This window comes from Cebidichthys violaceus, unplaced genomic scaffold (genome assembly GCF_023349555.1).
Source record: "Cebidichthys violaceus isolate CVI_PGR_0920_01 unplaced genomic scaffold, fCebVio1.0.p SCAF_9, whole genome shotgun sequence".
In the NCBI taxonomy this organism is placed as follows: domain Eukaryota; kingdom Metazoa; phylum Chordata; class Actinopteri; order Perciformes; family Stichaeidae; genus Cebidichthys; species Cebidichthys violaceus.
In genome coordinates this window covers 17,612,332-17,631,838 of record NW_027176975.1, presented here as the reverse complement: position 1 = coordinate 17,631,838, position 19,507 = coordinate 17,612,332, and the positions used below count along the sequence as shown (strand labels likewise).

The 19,507-nt window shown below is 42.7% G+C and overlaps 1 protein-coding gene across 3 annotated transcripts in view; it reads right to left on the bottom strand.

Annotated features, from left to right (window-relative positions):
- Positions 1-16,379, bottom strand: part of unc5db (unc-5 netrin receptor Db) — a 208,455-nt gene extending 192,076 nt beyond the window's left edge. For all 3 annotated transcript variants that reach the window (XR_011102151.1, XM_068703346.1, XM_068703347.1), the window contains exon 1: positions 15,978-16,379. Coding sequence is in view for 2 of the 3 variants with exons in the window: in XM_068703346.1 (XP_068559447.1) it covers positions 15,978-16,065 (88 nt within the window). In the remaining variant the exon portion in view is untranslated. The remainder of the gene's footprint in view (positions 1-15,977) is intronic.
- Between the last annotated feature and the right edge of the window lie 3,128 nt (positions 16,380-19,507).

The following is a 19,507-nucleotide window of genomic DNA, read 5'->3' as shown; positions in this document are numbered from 1 at the left end:
CCCCCCCCCTCCCCTGTGGGGGGTGGAGGCATGACTAGATGTGGAATATTCCGGATGCCGCTGAAATGCAACAGAAACGTCTACATTTTTTTTTTTTTTTAAAGCATTTTGTCTGCAATTACCATTCTCCTTTCCATACAGCCCTGAGGGGCTACTCATTACTCAAGGACTTATGGTGGTGATGGACGCCTTCCATTTATACAGCTCATACAGCATGCATCTATCGAGTTACAGCTTGGCGCTGAGATCATTCTAAAGGAAATCGGTAGTGACATTTTATGACAGTGGCTTTATTTTCCTCCATATTTCTCCACCGCCAATTTTTGGTTTATTTTAAACCACTGAAGAGCCGCATGCTGTGTATATATTCCGACTCACCGTTTGTTTGATAGATTTGAAAGCTACAATCAATGATTTTGCATTAATTAGGCTTTATTCAAAATTCATATTGCTGCACAGCATCACTGATGCAGTCAATGGACGCGTGGCGTTGCCTATAAATCATGTTGAAATGTCCCTCTCCCAAACTCCGGCTCCAATGCTCACACTAATGGCCTTGACCTCCTAGCAGGTGACATTAAAAGCTTTTCAGTGTCGGGAGGTGATTTCTGTTACTTTGCGGGAGATCTTTGGCTCGCAGAGTGGATATGAATTTCACATGCTCTGGGCATAGAGGGGTTGCCTCTCATCTCGGTGTGTCTCCCTCTGCGGAGACGTTAGAGTCTCAAAGGCCCAGGGACGGTCTTGTTACTCATAGCACGCATGCAATCACACTTATGTCCAGAGACAAGTTTGACGTATCATTTGATCTCAGCGATGTAATATGAGGCCAGAAATGAATGTTTTGTCAATTATCAACAGTGAACAAATGTATGATGTATAATTATGATTTTCATTCATTTGTGATGGACACTTGGTGATGGACACTTAACATACTAGTATGTGTACGATAACCGTAAATTTGAATTCCAAATTGTAGGTTTGCAGCCTTTCAAATGGAGACTTGAGTGGCACTGATGCAAATTTGAAACGGTTGCACTGCTTTTCCAATACAAGGTATGAATACCAACAACCATGACCATATTGACACAGAGCAGCGCCTGGAAGTCTGTATAGCCTTATCTAATGCAAGCTAGCTATTTTATTTAACTTTTTTTTTATTTTGTTTCCTTTTCGCAAAATGCTCTGAGGGAATTTAAGTTCTCTCTGGTAAATAGTTAAGCAGTGTATATGTCTAGGGCTTTTATTGTGAAAGGTAAGAGGGAGAGGATCTGGTCTGCGCTGCCTTTGTCAAGGTTCAAAAGAGCCTCAGTGAAGTTGTTTTATAATCCTTTCATACTACTACGCATAACCCTCAGCTACTACTCAGCTGATTCTTTATGTGTCTGTTACACACAACTTGATTGGTTGATGCCTGTATTTGCCGTGTGAAGGCTCAGAAAAATCCACCTGGTTCCAGAAAAAAATACAGCGTTTTATTTAGCCGCGTAATATTCACAATCAGTGTGAGAAAAACGTTGTGCGTGCGGAAAAAAAAATATGGACATGCAAATTAAACGCAGGAAGATAAAACCAGCCTTTAATGTAATACATTGTAGATTAATGAAAATAATTCCCTTGTTGCATTTGTTATTACTGAAAATGTAACTTCACATCTAGACTTAATATGTGCATGTACATAGTTATCCTGATAATACACAGTTAAGCTTTCCCATAGTTGTAAAACACACAGCACATTCCATTGGCACTTGGATAATAATTAAATAAAGGGAGCATTCATTAAATCTATCTTTCTTTGACACATTTACAATCTAAGTCTGTCCGTACATGTGTCAAAATACTATAAAACCCTTTAAAGTACTTGCAGAGAGGCAGGGAAGCATGGCTGTCACCATGACCGAACGCTGGTTGCTGCTTGGTCATCCAATTAGCTAAAGGGTCTCTTCAGACAGTGCTCAGCAGGAGGCCATTTCATGTCGTAAACTTGCAGGAAAGAGGCACGCTGAACCACACAGACACCGGCGGCTGACATGAGGTGAATCAAACAAGCGGCAGCCTCGGGGGCCGGCGGTACGGCTGCATGCCACACTGTTGCATAACTGCTATTTAGTCAAACTAACAAACAAACAAAAAAAGACAAACGCTGCAGCAACAGAGGAGCATTTTTCTCCGGGATGCTGTGTGGGCACATGGCTGCAAACATCGGCCCGTGAAGTCGAGATGAATACATGTCGGTTTTACATGGGAGGGCTGAGTAATCCGCAGCGGCGCTGACCCCGAAGAACTCTGAGATTGTATCAAAAGCCAAAATGAGTTTCAAAAGGGAGAATTTTGAGCATGAAAAAGGAGTCAGTGGGAGGACGCCTTAGGCACACAAGGAACTGTGGAGTTACGCAGCCGCTACCCGCCCCGCTAAAGTCAAAGCAGGAGCGGAGTACAATGCAATATTCATATTCTAAATGCTTTACCGGGCCACACAGCGTGCTGTCAGGGCCTCTTAAGTCAACAGAGAACCAGTGACAGAGCCCCCCCACCACAATCCACACTCATTAAAACACAGAGAAAAACAGGCTCAGTGACGTTCATCTCAAACACTAACACATTAGTCGACGATTAATAAGGCAAACAAATGTAAGGTTGGAAGTGGAAATGACACGGCAGGTGTTTCATCACCTTTAAGCTTTAAAAAGAAAAAAAACTCAGCCCTCTGCTGTCATCAAAACACGGCCGCCTTGTTTTCCCCCGTCCAGAAGTCTGTCTTGAAAATATGCCGAAAAGCCATCGGAGCTTTAATGACCGACATCTCCGCCGCGGTGAGAGGTTTTAAATGTATTTTCATATCACCTTTCACAATCGGTACCGGACCCTACTGTCTAGAGGGGCCGGTACCGATCGTTTGTCACTCCAGGTCTGATACCTGCGGTGAGTAAGGTTATGTGAGGAATGTGGCTATGAACCAACAACACAGGGAGGCGGTCAGGAAGGTGCCTTTGAGGAGGCTTTTCTAGAATATGAATAAAAATGCATGTGTAGCATTTTTTAAGCGTGGATATCACCGTCTAATTTAATGTAATGCTTTAGTGGAGTGACCATAAAGCAATGAAACCTCTCACCATCTACTCAAAATGAAGACAATTGACATAAATACTGTTGCTCGGCGCCCTCATTCGCCCACCCTAAATGTATCTTTTCACCAAATTAACATTCCCTCTGTGAAAGCTTTAGCCTCGTTAGCACCAGAACAACAGTGGAATTGAAGAACATTATGAGATTTTGGGAAATTTGGTAATTTATTGTGTTACAGTGAGCTTGATAGAAGATAACCTTTGTCCGTATAATGAAGCAGCGGGAAACTAAAGCTGCCCTTTTTTACACATTGTATTGCGACATTTACATATTTCCTGGACAACAAAAGTTTGACCAGACCCAGCGGCAAACACAAATCAGTGGGCGGCCATTTTATTTCCATTAGCGGGCGCGATGTAAACATAATTGGCGGCGCCGCCACGTGAGGGAATTGATCGGCCACCTTCCGAAGTTCCTCCCAATCGATACACAGCCAGGTGGAATCATTGACAGTACTACTATATTTGAGAAACAAATGTTTTTTTCTTTTCATTTTTAATGCACTCTAGCACCTTATTTACATGCAGAGTACATATCTTTAATCATGGAAAAAACTGAAATGCTTACCTGAAAAGCTACTGTTTTCTTTCAGATCAATTATGAATTGTGATTGGAAAAAAATGTGTAGGATTTGTCCTCCACTCGCACAGGGCTGACTAACAGACCCCCCCCCACACACACACACACACACACACACACACACTCACACACAACATCAGGGTTAAGCCCTGAAAAAAATGTGCGTGGCCATAGTAACTCACTCCTACCTGAAGAATTGTACTATTTAAAACACTTCAGCACAAACGTGCCTGCCTGTGTTAGTGAAGACGTGTGTGTTTTTGGAAGCAGCAAGTGTCAGACTGGATCAGTGAGACTTGGATTGTACTGCAGGAGTTTTGTGAGAGCTGGTAAATATGTTTCGAAATAGTTTTGTAGTTGTTAATCAGCCCCCCCCCCATTCCGATGCCTGGATTGGAGTTTCCAAAGCTGCACGATGCTCACCCAGGTCCTGCTTGTGAGTGCTTGAATGTGTGTTTGAAATGTGTCTGGAAAAAGAAAAGACTATTAAATAGGTGATTATTTTAGTAAATGACGATGTGTGGAGGCACCTAACTTTAAGCTTCTCTTCACACTTAAAATAAAAAAATTCCGCTGTTGCTTTTAGATATCTATTGTTGTGGTGACAAGTGGAATTTTTCAATGCAACTTTTGTGATCGGATGCAGCAGATCAGACGTCAGCTCTGTGTCCACACTTGACACTATAATGCGACCTGCTTGATCGGAGAGTGATCAGATGTGATGGAGATCTGCATTTGTTTATTGTCTAGATTGATCTCAACTCAATGCGAGCCAGGCCACCACAGCATGTGGTCTGTCTGGTCCAATCACAAGCAAGATCCCATCTCGGGGTCTCAGATCCTGGCACGTAAGTCGCATTGAACTGACAAATGTACCACAGCCTACGGTGCAGCAGAAAGAAGAGCTGCGGCATGTGTGCAGATCTTCATTAGTGAGCAGTATTAATTGTGCAATGCATGTGGAAAGAATACTCAGTAATCACTAAATAAAAGTTCTGAAAAAAACAAACTCAAATACTTTGTCTATAATGGTTTGAAAGCACAGAAAAAAGAATATTCAAACCTAAAATAGCATGAACTGAAAATAGTAATAACAGTAATAGCGTTACTTGTTGCTAGTCTGTGCTGGTGTTTCTGTAGAGAGCCCGCTCTCTGGCCTGTAACGCTAACTGTTCTGGGCATAGACCTGCTGTTGGAGAGTGTGGCAAGATGATGACACCATGCAGACAAGGTGACACATCTGGCCTGTGTCCTGTTGAACGGGTCCGTGCTGGTCAGAGTGGCTAGCTGTAGCTACTGTGTTCTGGTAAGTGTGTCAGGGAAAATGTGTGTCGTGTTGAGTTACGAAGGACACTAGTCAGGCCACAAGCAGCACAGTGCTGCTTAGTAGGCCTCAGTTATGTCTTTGAAATGCGTGTTAACAAAAATTCATAAATAGCTGGGTTGGGAGATTTACTTTGAAAATGCACTCCGAAAATTACTATTTACCTGTTAAAAAAACTTTTTTCCCTAATGTGAGAGGCCATTGTGTGAGACTTGTGTCGTGAAGTGATCAAATGCATTTTAAAATTAAGGTCCTGCCTATAATCCCTATTTTTATGTAAATTATCAGTAATCCGACTAATGATTTTGTTTTTTGTGACGGAAAACAGTGTTTTGTTTCCTAATTGTGTAAAGCCGTTTCTATGCATTTCGTTAACGCCTTTTGATAATAAATCATTGTATTCTTACATTTTGGTGTACGTTTGGTGTTTCATTTTACAACGTCAGGATTCATTCAGAAAAGGCATTTCCACATTTTCATTTCAGGCAAAAATCACCTCAAGCGGGTGTAAACCTTTTTGACGCAATTGAGTAAGTTGTTCCAAGTGAATGGAAATGCGGCTAATGGCAGTATATATAGTATACAGGCAATAAAAGGTGGTTTTGAGAAAGTGCAACCTTTCTATATAGACGCAGCCCTTTAGCGTATTGCCAAAACTTGCTGGAGCAGAATGCAAGAACAGCCGTGGACAGACGCAGAGGTGCACACTCTATCACAGACACACGCGTGGCGCTCAAGTGTGAGCTATCACATGATTTCCAAAACTATGTTAAGCTGAAATGAGAATAAATCACGGCTATTGGTTATTCTTCCAATCATTTCAGTGCTACAATAGACCTGTTTTGATTTTAAAATGATTGGATGATGGTTGTAGGCTCCTTTAACTCAGTCAATCACATCTTAAGTAAACACACATACAGCAACTCATAGAATAAATCAATAGTCAACGCATTATGTTCTATGTTATGTGTGTGTGTGTGTGTGTGTGTGTGTGTGTGTGTGTGTGTGTGTGTGCGTGTCAGCCACCGGTTCACAAACAGCGTGTTCCAATGACTAACACGTACCCACCAGCGAAGACCGAGAGGTCCTCCAGGCGGGACAGGACACAGCGAGCTCGGACCGGCGCTCGGCAGTCCATTCATCACAAACTTGTCCTTCAGCACCGTTCTGTCCCGGTAGGCCTGCTGCTACACCATGGATCAACAGAGGACATGTTTGAACAGTTGACCCAAGGCCATGAAAGTGGGTACAGCAACAGTAGACAACCATCAGGGTTGGCATATCAAATGCTATTTGTCAGGCGTCCGAGATGATGCCCGTGATTAAATATTGGAGAAGCTTTGCTACAGCCACTGGCCTTTCAGCTACTGTAAATTAAATTTGGCCCTTCTTACTGTACAACAAGTCATCTGTTGGAGGCTTTGAAGGTGATGTCAGAGGATCACCAAAGTTAAAAGGATTCATCATCTCAAGACCATGAATGTCTGTAAAAAATTGAACTGCAATCCATCCAACAACAAAAAAAAAAAACCCTGACCCTGATCAGTAGATGACGGGCTTTGAGTTTGAATATATCAGAATTGGCTTATGTTTGGTCTAATAAATGGCATAAATAAGTTTCTTATGACCCTCATATCACGATTGCAACACATAATGACACATCATTAACAAAACATAATGACACATCATTAACAATGTAAGGTAACGAAGTTCCCTCGACAAAAACCCAATGTGATTATTTCATTGGATTTGATGGCAAACAAACATTTATGATACTTACACGTTTTGTTCATCAAGATCATTTTCACAACAAACTATAAGTATTTAACAAACTGTCAGATAATAGTTACTGTTTGTCAATGGTACTCAATGTTACTGATTTTGAATCTTGCTAGCATAACGTTAGCTCTCTGGCTTGCTGCTGAGCCAAAGGGTTCTGTGAGCTGAGAGGACTACAAACATCTCCCATAGTCAAGACGTATCTCATGTACATCCTATTGACTGGAGCAGTTGATAATGTTTCCATTGCAAAAGAACCTTAAGGGTTACCTGAAAAAGATGTGAATACTATGAAAATACAAATTACAGATCTTGTTTTTTTGTGTCTTTGACCCAAAGAAAACTACCTTGTCATTTGCAAGTGCCTTCATTATTTCAAGTGTAAAAACATCAGAATATGGGCAGGTGCACGCTGGTCGGCTTTGAGTCTGTTATAATTTTTGCCAAATAATTGGATTAACAAAAGATAATTAAATGTGCTGAAAAAAGGTTTTTATGTTAATTTATATTTCAATTAGACTACCAGGCGGACTCTTTCCATCAATCAAGTGGTTAAAGATAACACGGCCAGTAAAAACAAAAGGTGGTTGACTCCAAATAACATACAATAATAAAAGTAATGACGCTTCTGTCCCTTCCTATGGATGAGCTATGTAAAGATTCACTTGGAAACTCCAGTCATTCAAAATTCCATTTGCCTGAGATGGGGCTGCCATAGATTTCAGTCGCGACCCCATACATCAACGGGACATGTTTTCCGATAACAATATTGAATTCTCTCTGACTTGATAAGAGATGAGGCCTTGCCTATCACTTGACTCTGATTCTACAGAAGCTCTCGCCCAGATGCTATCAAATATAGCCGGTGATGTCGTATAGACGAAATGTACTCAGGACTGTGTGTGGGTTTGCTATGTGTCTGTGTGTGTGCATGCATACACGGTCACATACACACAGACACACACTCTCACACACACACACACACACACACATCCCCCGGTAGGCCTTATGGCTGCTTGGAGGTTTGCTAAATAGGATGCTATCATAAAGCGGCCTTGTAAAAAGCTCATCTGGTCGGCGCCATCTGTAAACACAGATATGAAGAAGTTCATGGAGCCCAGCGCAAACCCGACACGTCTAATTTTAGAGTCTATTACAGCACCCATGTAGCGGCAGCATTTGCGAAGACCAAATTAATGTGCCAAAAAATGAAGAAGAAAAACCCTAGCTTCTTTTTCATAAAGACCACATTCTACTTGTGCTGATGCTTCAGAGTAATTGCTCCACGGTGCAAGTGTGATTAATTAGGGTTTGCAGCAATAAATGTTTTTATTTAGAGCACATGGAAGAATCTTCAGAGATTACAGAAACGAAGATGATGTTCAATTAATAGCTATGAATATTGAAGCAGTTTTGTATATCACAGTTATGCGTGTGTTTGGGCGGTTGGGCAAAACAAGTAGTATTAACCATACAGATATAGAAAAACTAGTTTTTCGACGTCGCTGTTATATGCTTTCCACAGTCTATTATTTATGACATATGAATATTCCATGGATATTAATATATTTTCTCCTGCTGTTGTTGTTTAACCCTTTCACTTCCTATTACTGGTTTGTACATTTGACAATGCAGACTAAATTAAAATTGGAACTTTGCCACTCTGAATTTGTGTAAGAAACATCAATAATATCTATTCTATTAACATTATCAGAGAAACAATACACCTTGTCTCTAGGTATTTAAAAAAAGAAGAGTTTGCCCTGCAGAATTCTTTGTTGTCAGCATTAGTACAGAGAATTCTCCTCATCACACATTTAAATCCCAAGTGTTTTTCATCCTCAGGGAGTGATGAACAAAACAATAATAATCACAGAAGAAGAAGAAGAAGAAGAAGAAGAAGAAGAAGAAACGTGTTCACATAGATCACTCGGGTTTCACACAAAGATTGCAATATTCAAAAAGAAAAGCTACTTGGCCGGAGTCGAGACCGGACTGTGGAATGAAGACGTGTGTCTCTACGAGCACAACTGATTGAATCTCCTGACTGAGATGGATGAAGGGTATCTGCAGCTTTGGTACATGATTTAGCACTGTGACTGAGTGGGCCCTCTCATGCTGTCCTGATTGCCGTCCCCTCAGATTAAGTCAAACGGAAGCCGCAGCGCTCGCCCGGGGCAGATCGGGCCATCGTGACTCAAGCATTTTCACAGGAATTCTAAATAACAGACCCACGTGGCACGCTGGTTCTCTGGAAATGGAAAGGAGCAAAAGAGAATGTCGGTACTGTAATGTCGGTATTTGCTGCTGTTTGGGATTACTGCAGTATCGTTACAAATGGCGTGTCTGAAATATCTCTGCTTCTGTGCAACTAACAAATATTGTCATTATCAATAAAGCCGTAGATTATGTTCTTGATTAATTGTTTAAGCATGTGGTCTTTGAAATTGCAGAAATTTATGAAAATCATATATCTAAATAGCCCTTTTTTTTTTTACTGATATAGGCTAATGTTACTTTTGTTGCTCAGATTGCAAAAACTGCTATGATGATGGATGTGTCTGAGCCTGTGATAAATGCAAATGCAGAGTCAGCATGAAAAAAAGTTGTTGGTTGTTTTTACTCAGATTTTATGCATATGGCGTTGTGTTCTTTATATTATGACAGTTTCCCTAAAATGAGACTTAAAAAAATGCAACATATTGCTTCGCTGACAGTATCGCAAACATATCTGGAGTCAAAGTCTCGCTTATTCTGCAGCTTACTTTCTCTGCTGAGGAAGACCGTGAGACGCGGTCGAAGGCCTTACTAATTGTCTGTTAAAGCTGGGCTAGGAAGTAGCTTTTGGGCGTCGTTGGGCAAAAAGTCCATGATAACGTTTCAGCATATTGTTTTTCAAGTGGTCTAACAGACATCTAGACTCCTTGACCTCCTCTTGACATTTGTAAGGTTCCTATTGGTTGGAGAATTTTTGCTTATAGTTAGCCTTCTGGCTGGAAAACAATCACAATCAGGATGATGATTGAAGTGAATGCCCATGGTCATCTTGTGGGAGGGGCTTAGGACAGAAAGAGGAGAGCTGGAGGATGAGCAATTTTCAAATTCTGGTATTATTTTGCCTTTGCGTTTTCCATAGGGCTCCCTAGCCTGGGGTACCTCTCGAATTACAATGCTGAAAGGTTTTACAGATTTTGTTGCCTACTCCAGCGTTAATTAACTTATCATTTCAGTTCATTTTTTGTTCAAACCAGCGTTGTAAAATGGGAAAATTACATTTTATGAGTCAACTTAAACACAACCTAAAGCTGCATCAGGCCCATCCGCTCTTACTGACATTTTGGGTGTTCTGTAATGATTTTTTCGAGCTCGGGTACAGGAAGATGACTTCCCCTGACGATCCCACCTACAAAGGTTTTTGGAAACAGGCTGTTATGACACCTTGAATGCATCAGAGCCTTTAGCAGGATACAAAACCTACGGATACAGATGACACACAGTAGCTGAAAAGAAAAGTTGAATGTGTGAGTACCATTCGGCCACATGGCAGACAGGAGAAGCCAATGAGCTGCAGGGCTGATTGCTGACTACATTAAGCCTCTTAGGCAGCGCGTTGATGAATTGACTCGTTGAAATGTGAAGGTAATGGTCTTGACATAGCAAAGACATAACTCAGCCGCTGTACCTGCAAAAGTCGCCAAATGACAGCAATCCCACGCAGGAGCCGGTCCAATATGAAAGAGGACTTTGCTTTTATTACCATCATCATTACTGTATATCATTTCTGAATGTACAGCCATTTGGTTTCATTTAAATGTAAATCCGGGCACTGAACTGCGCTGCGTTGTCACCCGCAGCAGCCCGACTACGATGATTCATTCTTGTGGATCAGCAGAGAGAATATAAGAGCCTTTTTACTTTCTCTGAGGGAAAATAACAGATTTGACCTTTGTCTGTTTTCATGAGAGCCGTGTACACAGCAAAATAAGAAATAAACCTTGAGATCTTTTCTGTCTTTCTCTAGACGACAAAAGTAGCCACAATATTTCCGGGCATCCTTTCTACTCCTGTTCTCTTCTCTTAGTTCTTTATCCCCCCCGACCTGAAGAGCACGAACAGAGAGAGGTGCAGTCTGCAGTGCAAGGTCAAGGGTGGACTAAAGCCTGGGGAGATGAGTCCACGTGTCAGAAAAAAGAGAGAGAGCGAGGCAGCATCGCGCGATTGTTGCTTCACCTATATTTGACACAATTTAGCTAGAAGACACTGTTCACTGCACCACCATGGGTTCCACATGCGAGCGATGTGACTCTCTCTCCATCAAGGCAAACATTAGCGGCTCCTTACCCTGACCTCATAACATATTCCTGGACTCGTACCCGGCATTAAGGAAACGCACAGCGGAGTACGTGGCGTGACCGGCGAATGAACTGGGTGACAGCAACCATCCTCAATCAAATATCGGATAATCCCCTTCCTCATTACTTTTTTTCTCACACTACACACAGTCGCTCTCCTGCTAAACCACACGCCACATAAATTAATCATCAGTTCCTGAACAAATACGCCCGCGTGTCAAAGGAAACGGGAGCCTCATCGGCAGCCAGGTTATAGGGGATATTACATATCAGTGCACTCGGGTCGCCTTTCCGCATCTCTAAGTAGGGCTTCATTAAGAGATAATGGTACGAGGTAACAGCCGATACCCGATCTAGGAAGGAAGTCAGATCTATCACAGCTCAGAAAGCTGCATCTTAACAAATCCGTTTCATGACCGGTCCAGTGAAGCACGGTTGAAAATGGCCTTTTGAAGTTTCCCTCTGGGCCACGCCGCGCGCTCTCACCGCTGCGTTGCACGTTGGGAGGCGTCCCTTTTCGTGACCGCTCGCGTGAGTCTCGCCAAGCATCACCGTCGATCCTTAAGAGCTCAAACCTGGCTGAGTGAGAGCTAGCACCGCCCAGTCCCGCTGCGGCCGGAACCGCCTCTGGTGCATGTCACACCTGTTTTACGCTTATGGCGCTTTGAGACGCCTCGTGACCTGCGGAGACACGGCGACACTGGAGGTGTCGATGCTGCACATGAGGAGCTGGAGGCGGTGCGATGTCACTTTGATCCCTGTGGACACGATGGAAGCGTTAAGTGAGGGTTTTTAAGCGGCTGCTTCGAGAGCGATAACGATTGGTTGATTGATTCGTCAATGGACAGGAAATGATAATCCAAGCAATCGTTTTAAGCATTTCTTTAAGCAAACACTCTGATTTCAACTTCTCAAGAGGGTCTTCTGTCATATATAATAATAAACTGAATATCCGTGAGTTTTTGTATTGACGCTTGAATAAAACAAGGAATGTGAAGATGAAATTATGATGTCATTTCCATTATTTTTTGACATTTTATTGACAAAATTTTGAATCAAGAAAATAACTGGCAGATTAACCGATAATGAAGAATATCACTGTCTCTCTAAGTGACAAACTGCAGATCTGACCCTGATGGCCAAATGATAAATTGTGGTATTGCCTTCCCTTTGCACACAGGAAGTGACAGATCTAAACCTTTGTCTCAAATTGTCTCCTAAACAGCAGTGAACAAACACTCTGACTCACAACTGTCAGATCTTTTGCCTCTTTGAAATCTCTGCTCATGATCTCTTTGGTTTACAGTCGAGCAACATGGTTTGTGTTTAGAGTCCAGTGTTTCTGGGTATTGTAATCCCTCAACTTGTTATGCTATTGAATACATTTAACATGAAACCATTTTAGAGTGTATACAGTATTTACTGAGAGCACTGTTGCACATCTGCTTGTATGACCCGCCCTGGTGAGGGGGTCAGGACCCACAAAGGGGTCAAAGGAGATATCTCACACCTACTGTATTTTTTCAGATTTTTTAAGTGGCACTTTAAGTTTTATTTTTTATTGCAATAAAAAAAGGTTCCACATTTGCAAATGCACGGATCTCCTAGCCGGCTGGCAAGAGAGTTGCTGAATAAATACACTTGCACATATTCTCGCCCTTGGCAGGTGTCCTCTTACACACCGTGTTTTGTCTGTAGATTCATAACCTCGTGTCTAGAGTGTCTCTTTCTGCCTCTGTATGTTGGGAATTAGCAGTTGAAGGCTGAACTCCACAACATTGGCTGGGAAACTGAAGGCTGAATTTCACGGGAGGCAGAAAAAGACAAGCTCTTAGTGCAGGCCTAATATAAGACAGTGGAACATAATTATAAGTGGATTATAAACTGCTGGTATATTCTCTAATATTTGTTTTTCTGCTGAAATTCTGGATAGTTTAATGACATCATTAGGGTTTAGGCTTGAGACTTAGTCCGGGTGTTTTGAAGTGGGGTTGTATGAGGTGCTTATCCACAGTCAGTGTATTACCTACAGTAGATGGTGGTCGGCACACCCCCATTTGAGAGAAGCAGAGAGTTACCAAAAAATGTCCTATTAAAGGAACATTTTAGGCACAATGAAGAAAGGCCCACCTTAAAAAAAGTCTATATCAGTTAAAGTGTATGCTATATTTAGAATGATTCTGCAGGTTTACCTTGCCGTGAGTCAGCTATACAGTCTATGTTTCCCAAAGGGAAGCTGATGCTGTCTCTTATTCTTTTTTAATCTGTCCCGTGTAATGTCCCCCAACTTTATGGTGGTGCAATAATAAACAGCTGGAGCCTTAAATTTCTCATGGCTCATATGTATACTGTTTGCAACCTGTGCTAATGGGGCTTGCAAGAAGATTTTCAGTGGTCACAAGCCATATTTTGGTGGGAGCCACTGGTTTAAATGCATGGCTGCATTGTAAGAACGCATTGAGTTCTCCGTGTTTCATTTCACATAATTTTACAAATGGCCTTTACAGATTTTCATATTTGTACAGGAAGACACCTGTTTCCCTTTCATGAAAATAAACTAAAAACAATACTGCCCGGGAATAACATATTTTTCGATCACTCAAGCTGCATACTAAACTCTCAAAAGCCGAGCGATGCTGGTGTCCGGCACACAACGTCCACGCCATGCATCAATACCCAGAATATAGAAGCCATCGGACAGAGAGAGTCCACCAGATTCACCACTTAGATGAATAAGCTGGAGTGTTCCTGTGCTCCATATAACTGGGGGACTCTGCACACCCATGTTCAGTGACTGCAGTGGGCGATGGAGTCATGATGCTGCGACCTCAATCTATTACTGCACACAGTTCAGCTCCATGTGGCTGCCATACGGTGAGTTCAGATCGTACGGTGGCTCCAAAGGGGGGGGGGGGTCAGCGATATCACATCAGATTCAAACAGCATCACTGCACACTCACACATAACCTACATTACCAAGTGGCTGCTCCGTGCCACAGCCGGTAAAGTGGGCGGTAGAAAGAATGATGAACGCCCCCCCCCCCCAAGATAAGATGAGCACAGTTACAATCAGACAACTGAAAGGCAAGCACATTCTTGTGTTGAAACATTTGTGAGTTTCAATGCAGTGGCTACAACTCAATTAAATTCCAGTTACGGAAACATCTTTGCATCAAAACCATTCACTGTCTATAAGAAGTGGACGTAGTCGTCGTCACGTCACCCAGTGGTTTGTGGACTGCAGTTTTGAAGCCTGGAGTTCGGTGACGAGGCCGTCGCCATCTTGACTTTTGGCAACCAGTGAAAGGAAGTTACTATATTTGGACGGCAGAGGAGTGACGCCGTATACGTATATGGTAAGATACTGACCTGTCAAACACAATAAGCTCACCCGAAAGCATACTTCACTTTATGGTCTGTTTGACTCTAAATGGATCATAATGTACTAAATGAACATCATGCTGTATTGAAGAAGACTTGAAACTAGAGATTGAGACCATAAACTCATGTTTATAATGTTTACTGAGGTAATAAATCAAGAGAGAAGTAGAGTCATTTTCTCATAGACTTCTATAGGACCAGAGGAGTCGCCCCCTGATGGTCACTAGAGAGAATGCAAGTTTTAATACACTTCCGCATCAGCTTCACTCTGCCTTTCGTTCTACATTAAAAAAATAGAGACTAGAGATGGGATAACACCAGCAGGGGCGTTAAGTGTGAGGGCCAATGGCCCCTTCCTCACCTCCTACACCCCTTACTTCCGCTGCCCTTGCTTGGACCACACCCACCTTTGCAGCCTTGCTTTTAATCATAATTACACACCTGTGAAGTTAGGTGCCTGCATCTTGCCCGGTTGCGATGATGGACACACACACCACCTGCCTGGCAAAGTGCTCAAACCAGCCTCTGTGGTAGTTTCCCCCTACATTTGGTGCCTCCAGGACCACGTTCTGCCACGATGACACACACGCTCAGACTCACAAGGTGAAAAACAATCCCACAGTCCACGCTGGTAAATAACCCACATCAAACTGGGACAGATGCCCAATCCCCACCAGGCACAGCCACCTTACGTGTATTTGTTACCAACAAAATGTGTAAAACATTACCTTGATGTAAACCACATGGTATCAAAAAGCCCTCCTGCCCTTTTTAAATCGTTTTTACCTTGTCAATGCTTTTCTTATTTAGTGCTCGTATTCAACATGAACGCATGTCCCTTCGCCCTGCACTAACAGCCTTCCATACACCCCTGTATGCTCCCTGACACTGCATCCAGTTCATGGTATTGGGAGTGGATCGTGTTCAAATGAAGACAGAAGCAGCACAGTAACTCCCAGATAAAGACAAATAAAAATGCGCTGACATGCCTGTTGCACAGGCGTGCCCGCGTATTAGAGTCGACTGCAGCGCGTTTCATGATGATGGATTCATTAAAGACTGCGCGAACAGAGTGAAAATGGGACAATTAACATCGATTTATGAGAAAGATAAACTTGATGGCGTGAGCTGTGGCTTGAGGAATCAATATCTGAGGCTCTGCTGCGCATGGGGGGGGGGGGGGGGGGGGGGCTTCAAATAGTGACATTAAGTCCCCAGGATGAATCAAAAGCGCACGCTGGGGAAATGAAATGACTACAGTGGTGTGTTTGCAAACCTTCAGAAACATCCAGAAACAATTACAAACGCGATAGAAGCGTGACAAGTGGTGCGTAACCACGGGGATGGCACAAGAAGACTGCCTATGTATATATCGTTATTTTTATTTTTTTTGGTAGCCATGCATACACATACACGCGCGCGGACGCAGCTCTTACCTTTGGAGATCACTGACACCGTGCAGTAAACCAGGAGCAGCAGGAGGCCCTTCGCGGAGAGGTAACGTCCTTTTGTCAGCGCACCCATACCGACGCGTGGCTCTCCACGGGCACGCTGCGGGGCAGACGGGGCTCCGGTGCTCCGTCGGCGCCTCCCCTCGCCTCCTCCGAGCTGGACGAGCCCGGCTGCGCAAGTTGCTCCAGTAAACCAGGGAAGGGGACAGCTCGGCGCTCTTGTAGGAGAAGGAGGAGGAGGAGGGGGAGGAGAAGAAGAAGTGAACGGCTCACGAGCTGGACTGTCGGCCGAGAGGGAAAAAGCATCTTCACTTCACTTTTGCCGCGCGTGTGTGCGCAGCGGGAGAGACGCGCGCTCCGAGGTTTGCCCCCCTTTTTACAGGCATCATCATCACCATCCCGCGAGCCTGCCTCGTGTTAACCAATGGCAGAGTGAGAGAGGCGGAGAGGAGGGGACCGAGAGGAGGGCTGCATGCATGTCTCCTAACTGTAAATGCTAAATGTAAATTGCTAAAGCAGTAACATTCAGGGACTAATGGATAAAGCAGGGGAAATAATAGTTTCACTTAATTATTAAATGGCTCAAAGCTGTAGCTGCTATTCCAGTACAATTTACCAGACCTGGTGATACATTTCAAGAGACAGTGTAGCAGTGGATGCCAGTCAAGATATGTAATCAGTGTAATTACTTATTATTTCCTCTTCAATCACAGCAGATCGAGCGCCCCTCCCCGACTGCCAAGTACATTTCTAAGAAGTGTTTCTTGGCAGTCGTAATTAAAAAAACACAAAATCTTCACATTTATTTGGGCAAACAGAATGTACGCTCTTTAATTTTTTAACATTACTATGAGAATGGCTCCAAAAACTCACATGATGGCCTCGCAGCAAATCTGGACTGCCAACTGGGCGAAGCGGCCTACTGCACTGGGGCCCAAGACCGTCAGGGTTTAAAAGGATGACAATTAGTTTGTGGTGATTTGCTTAATTCCACTGCAATTACTTTGTTGATGCTGTGTGCATTACTGAGCGCCTACATTATTTTTCATAATATAACATTTTAACTAATAACTGACTGAGTAGGCTGTGATGAGGAGTTTAACCTTAATCCTACTGACTGGGGAACCTGCACGCTCCAGTCCAAATCTGTATGATATGTTTTCGAGGCGGGTGCAACAGTACTAACCGCAGCCCCACCGTACCACCCAATTTGTCATAATTATATATTTTGCTAAATATGTTGACAATGTTTTTGCAAAATGTATTTTTTTCTATTTTTTTTGCTTTGGAGCTGAGGGCTCGGTGTCGTACTTCTGGACACTTTGGTTGTAGGACAAAATATTTCATTCAAGGCCATGTTGCTGAAGGACAGTCAGACGACCGCCAGAGCAACTTGCTATTTGCAGTGTGCAATGTAGGACTGTCGTCACACACGAACAGAACCAATTCACTTTTCATAACTTGTGCTCCTCGTTGTTTATCCGTCTTCTTTGATTAAAGATGTGTCTACATTAAAGACGAAATTGAAAACTGAATAATTTCTTATTTGGCAAAATTGCAGTCATAAAAGCTATTGTCTGCAGTTACAAAGAATCTCCTGCAAAGATGCCTCTGCTTGGTCTGTATAATCTGTGTCTTCGCTTCATATTTATCAGGAGGAAGGCCTGGAGGTTTTTCACAATAACATAGCGGAGTGCTGCAGAGCTAACGCTAACAATGCATCAAGGTAACTTTAGCTAAGACCAGGCGGTGAGTGAAGCCAATGCGGAAGTGTATTAAAACCTGCATTCTCTCTAGTGTCCATCAGGGGGCGACTCCTCTGGTTGTATAGAAGTCTATGAGAAAATGACTCTACTTCTCTCTTGATTTATTACCTCAGTAAACATTGTAAACATGAGTTTATGGTCTCAAGCTCTAGTTTCAAGTTTTCTTCAATACAGCATGATGTTCATTTACTACATTATGGTCCATTTAGAGTCAAATAGACCATAAAGCGGAGTATGCTTTAGGGTGGGGCTACACAGTGATTGACAGGTCACTGCCACTACCAGAGCCATCTCTTCCTCACTCCTCCGCATTCCAAATATGGTCACTTCCGTTCACTGGTTGCAAAAAGCCAAGATGGCGACGGCCAAATCGCCGAACTCAAGGCTTCAAAACGTCTGTCAACAAACCAATGCGTGACGTCTCCACTTCTTATACACAGTCTATGGCTAGTATAAGAAGTACTAAAAATAGAGCATTTTTCAACACAAGTAAATTCAGTTTTAGCTTGGAAGGAAACTAAAAGATTTAATTATAGCTACAGAGAGACAGATAGCTAAATGTGGGCCGACCGTGGCTGTATTAAGAAGACGGGGCAGACTGCGGTGTTTACCATCTTGGTTTTAGCTAGCATTAGAAAGCTAATGGCTCGCTCACTGTGTGCAGCTCTCAAGGAGCTGGCTGACATGGTTGATTCACGGCATTCTTGTCAGCATACGGCAAAATGGTTTGATTCCAAAATTCATAAAGAACGTCAGGGCAGTAAGCTGCATAATAAAGCCTTGGTGGGCAGAACCCGGTTCTGCTCATCAGGCTTACGCTAAGAAGTAAAGTGAACGCACCTGCAACGAGGCTTGGATAAGGCTTGGTTATAGAATTTTGTGAGGGTTATTGCACAAAAATCCAAAAGGAGAGGAATAATCTGAGAGCAAACGTTACACAAGCACAGAGAAGCAATCTGAGTGTGAGGAGAAGGGCTGGAGCGCAGGAAATCTGTGCAAGCAACAACATATCGGAGTGCAAGCGTACAGTTTGAGCAGAAGCAGAGCAAGTCCAAGTGCAAGCAGGGGCTATTTGAGTGTGAAGGGTTTTAAAGTAAAGGTATTATGAAATCTTAATGGAAAATCAAGGATTCATGCTCTCAAATCTTAAGACCAAGCTCTTGAATGAAGCTCTAGAAATATAATTGGAATTTGTAGGTGTTTCCACAACAATAAGTATATCTCATTTAATTTATCAGAGACAATGTCATAATTATTGTAGTTTTTATTGGTAGTTGCCAAATTAAATATATATATAAACACAATTTTCCTGTTGCTTGTGTTTACAAATATCTTTTATTTTGATATATCGCCATTTCTGTGTACAAAAACCCACGGCCATCAGCTAAAAATTATGTTTTTGTTTACTTCTATGTGAAATCAAAGACCCATACCAAAAAAACAAATAGAAATGTACGGTTGTAGGGCATATGTTATCGAACCTTGCCTTTCTCGCACAAAGCATTCATGGGGCACTGAGTCATGGAGCACAACATATTAAAGCAAACCAGATTTCATCATACAAAATGTTCTAGATAAGACAGATTTTCAAACAGAAAGGAACTGAGACCTTCAAATTACCACCTCTGCCTTTGCTGAGCACTTTTGCAGCATCCTGTTCTGGACTGGGCACTTGTGACAAGGCTACAATGGATGAGAAAGGTGCACTTAAGGACAGCACTTGAAATGATTCACCTCTTGTAGCTTTTT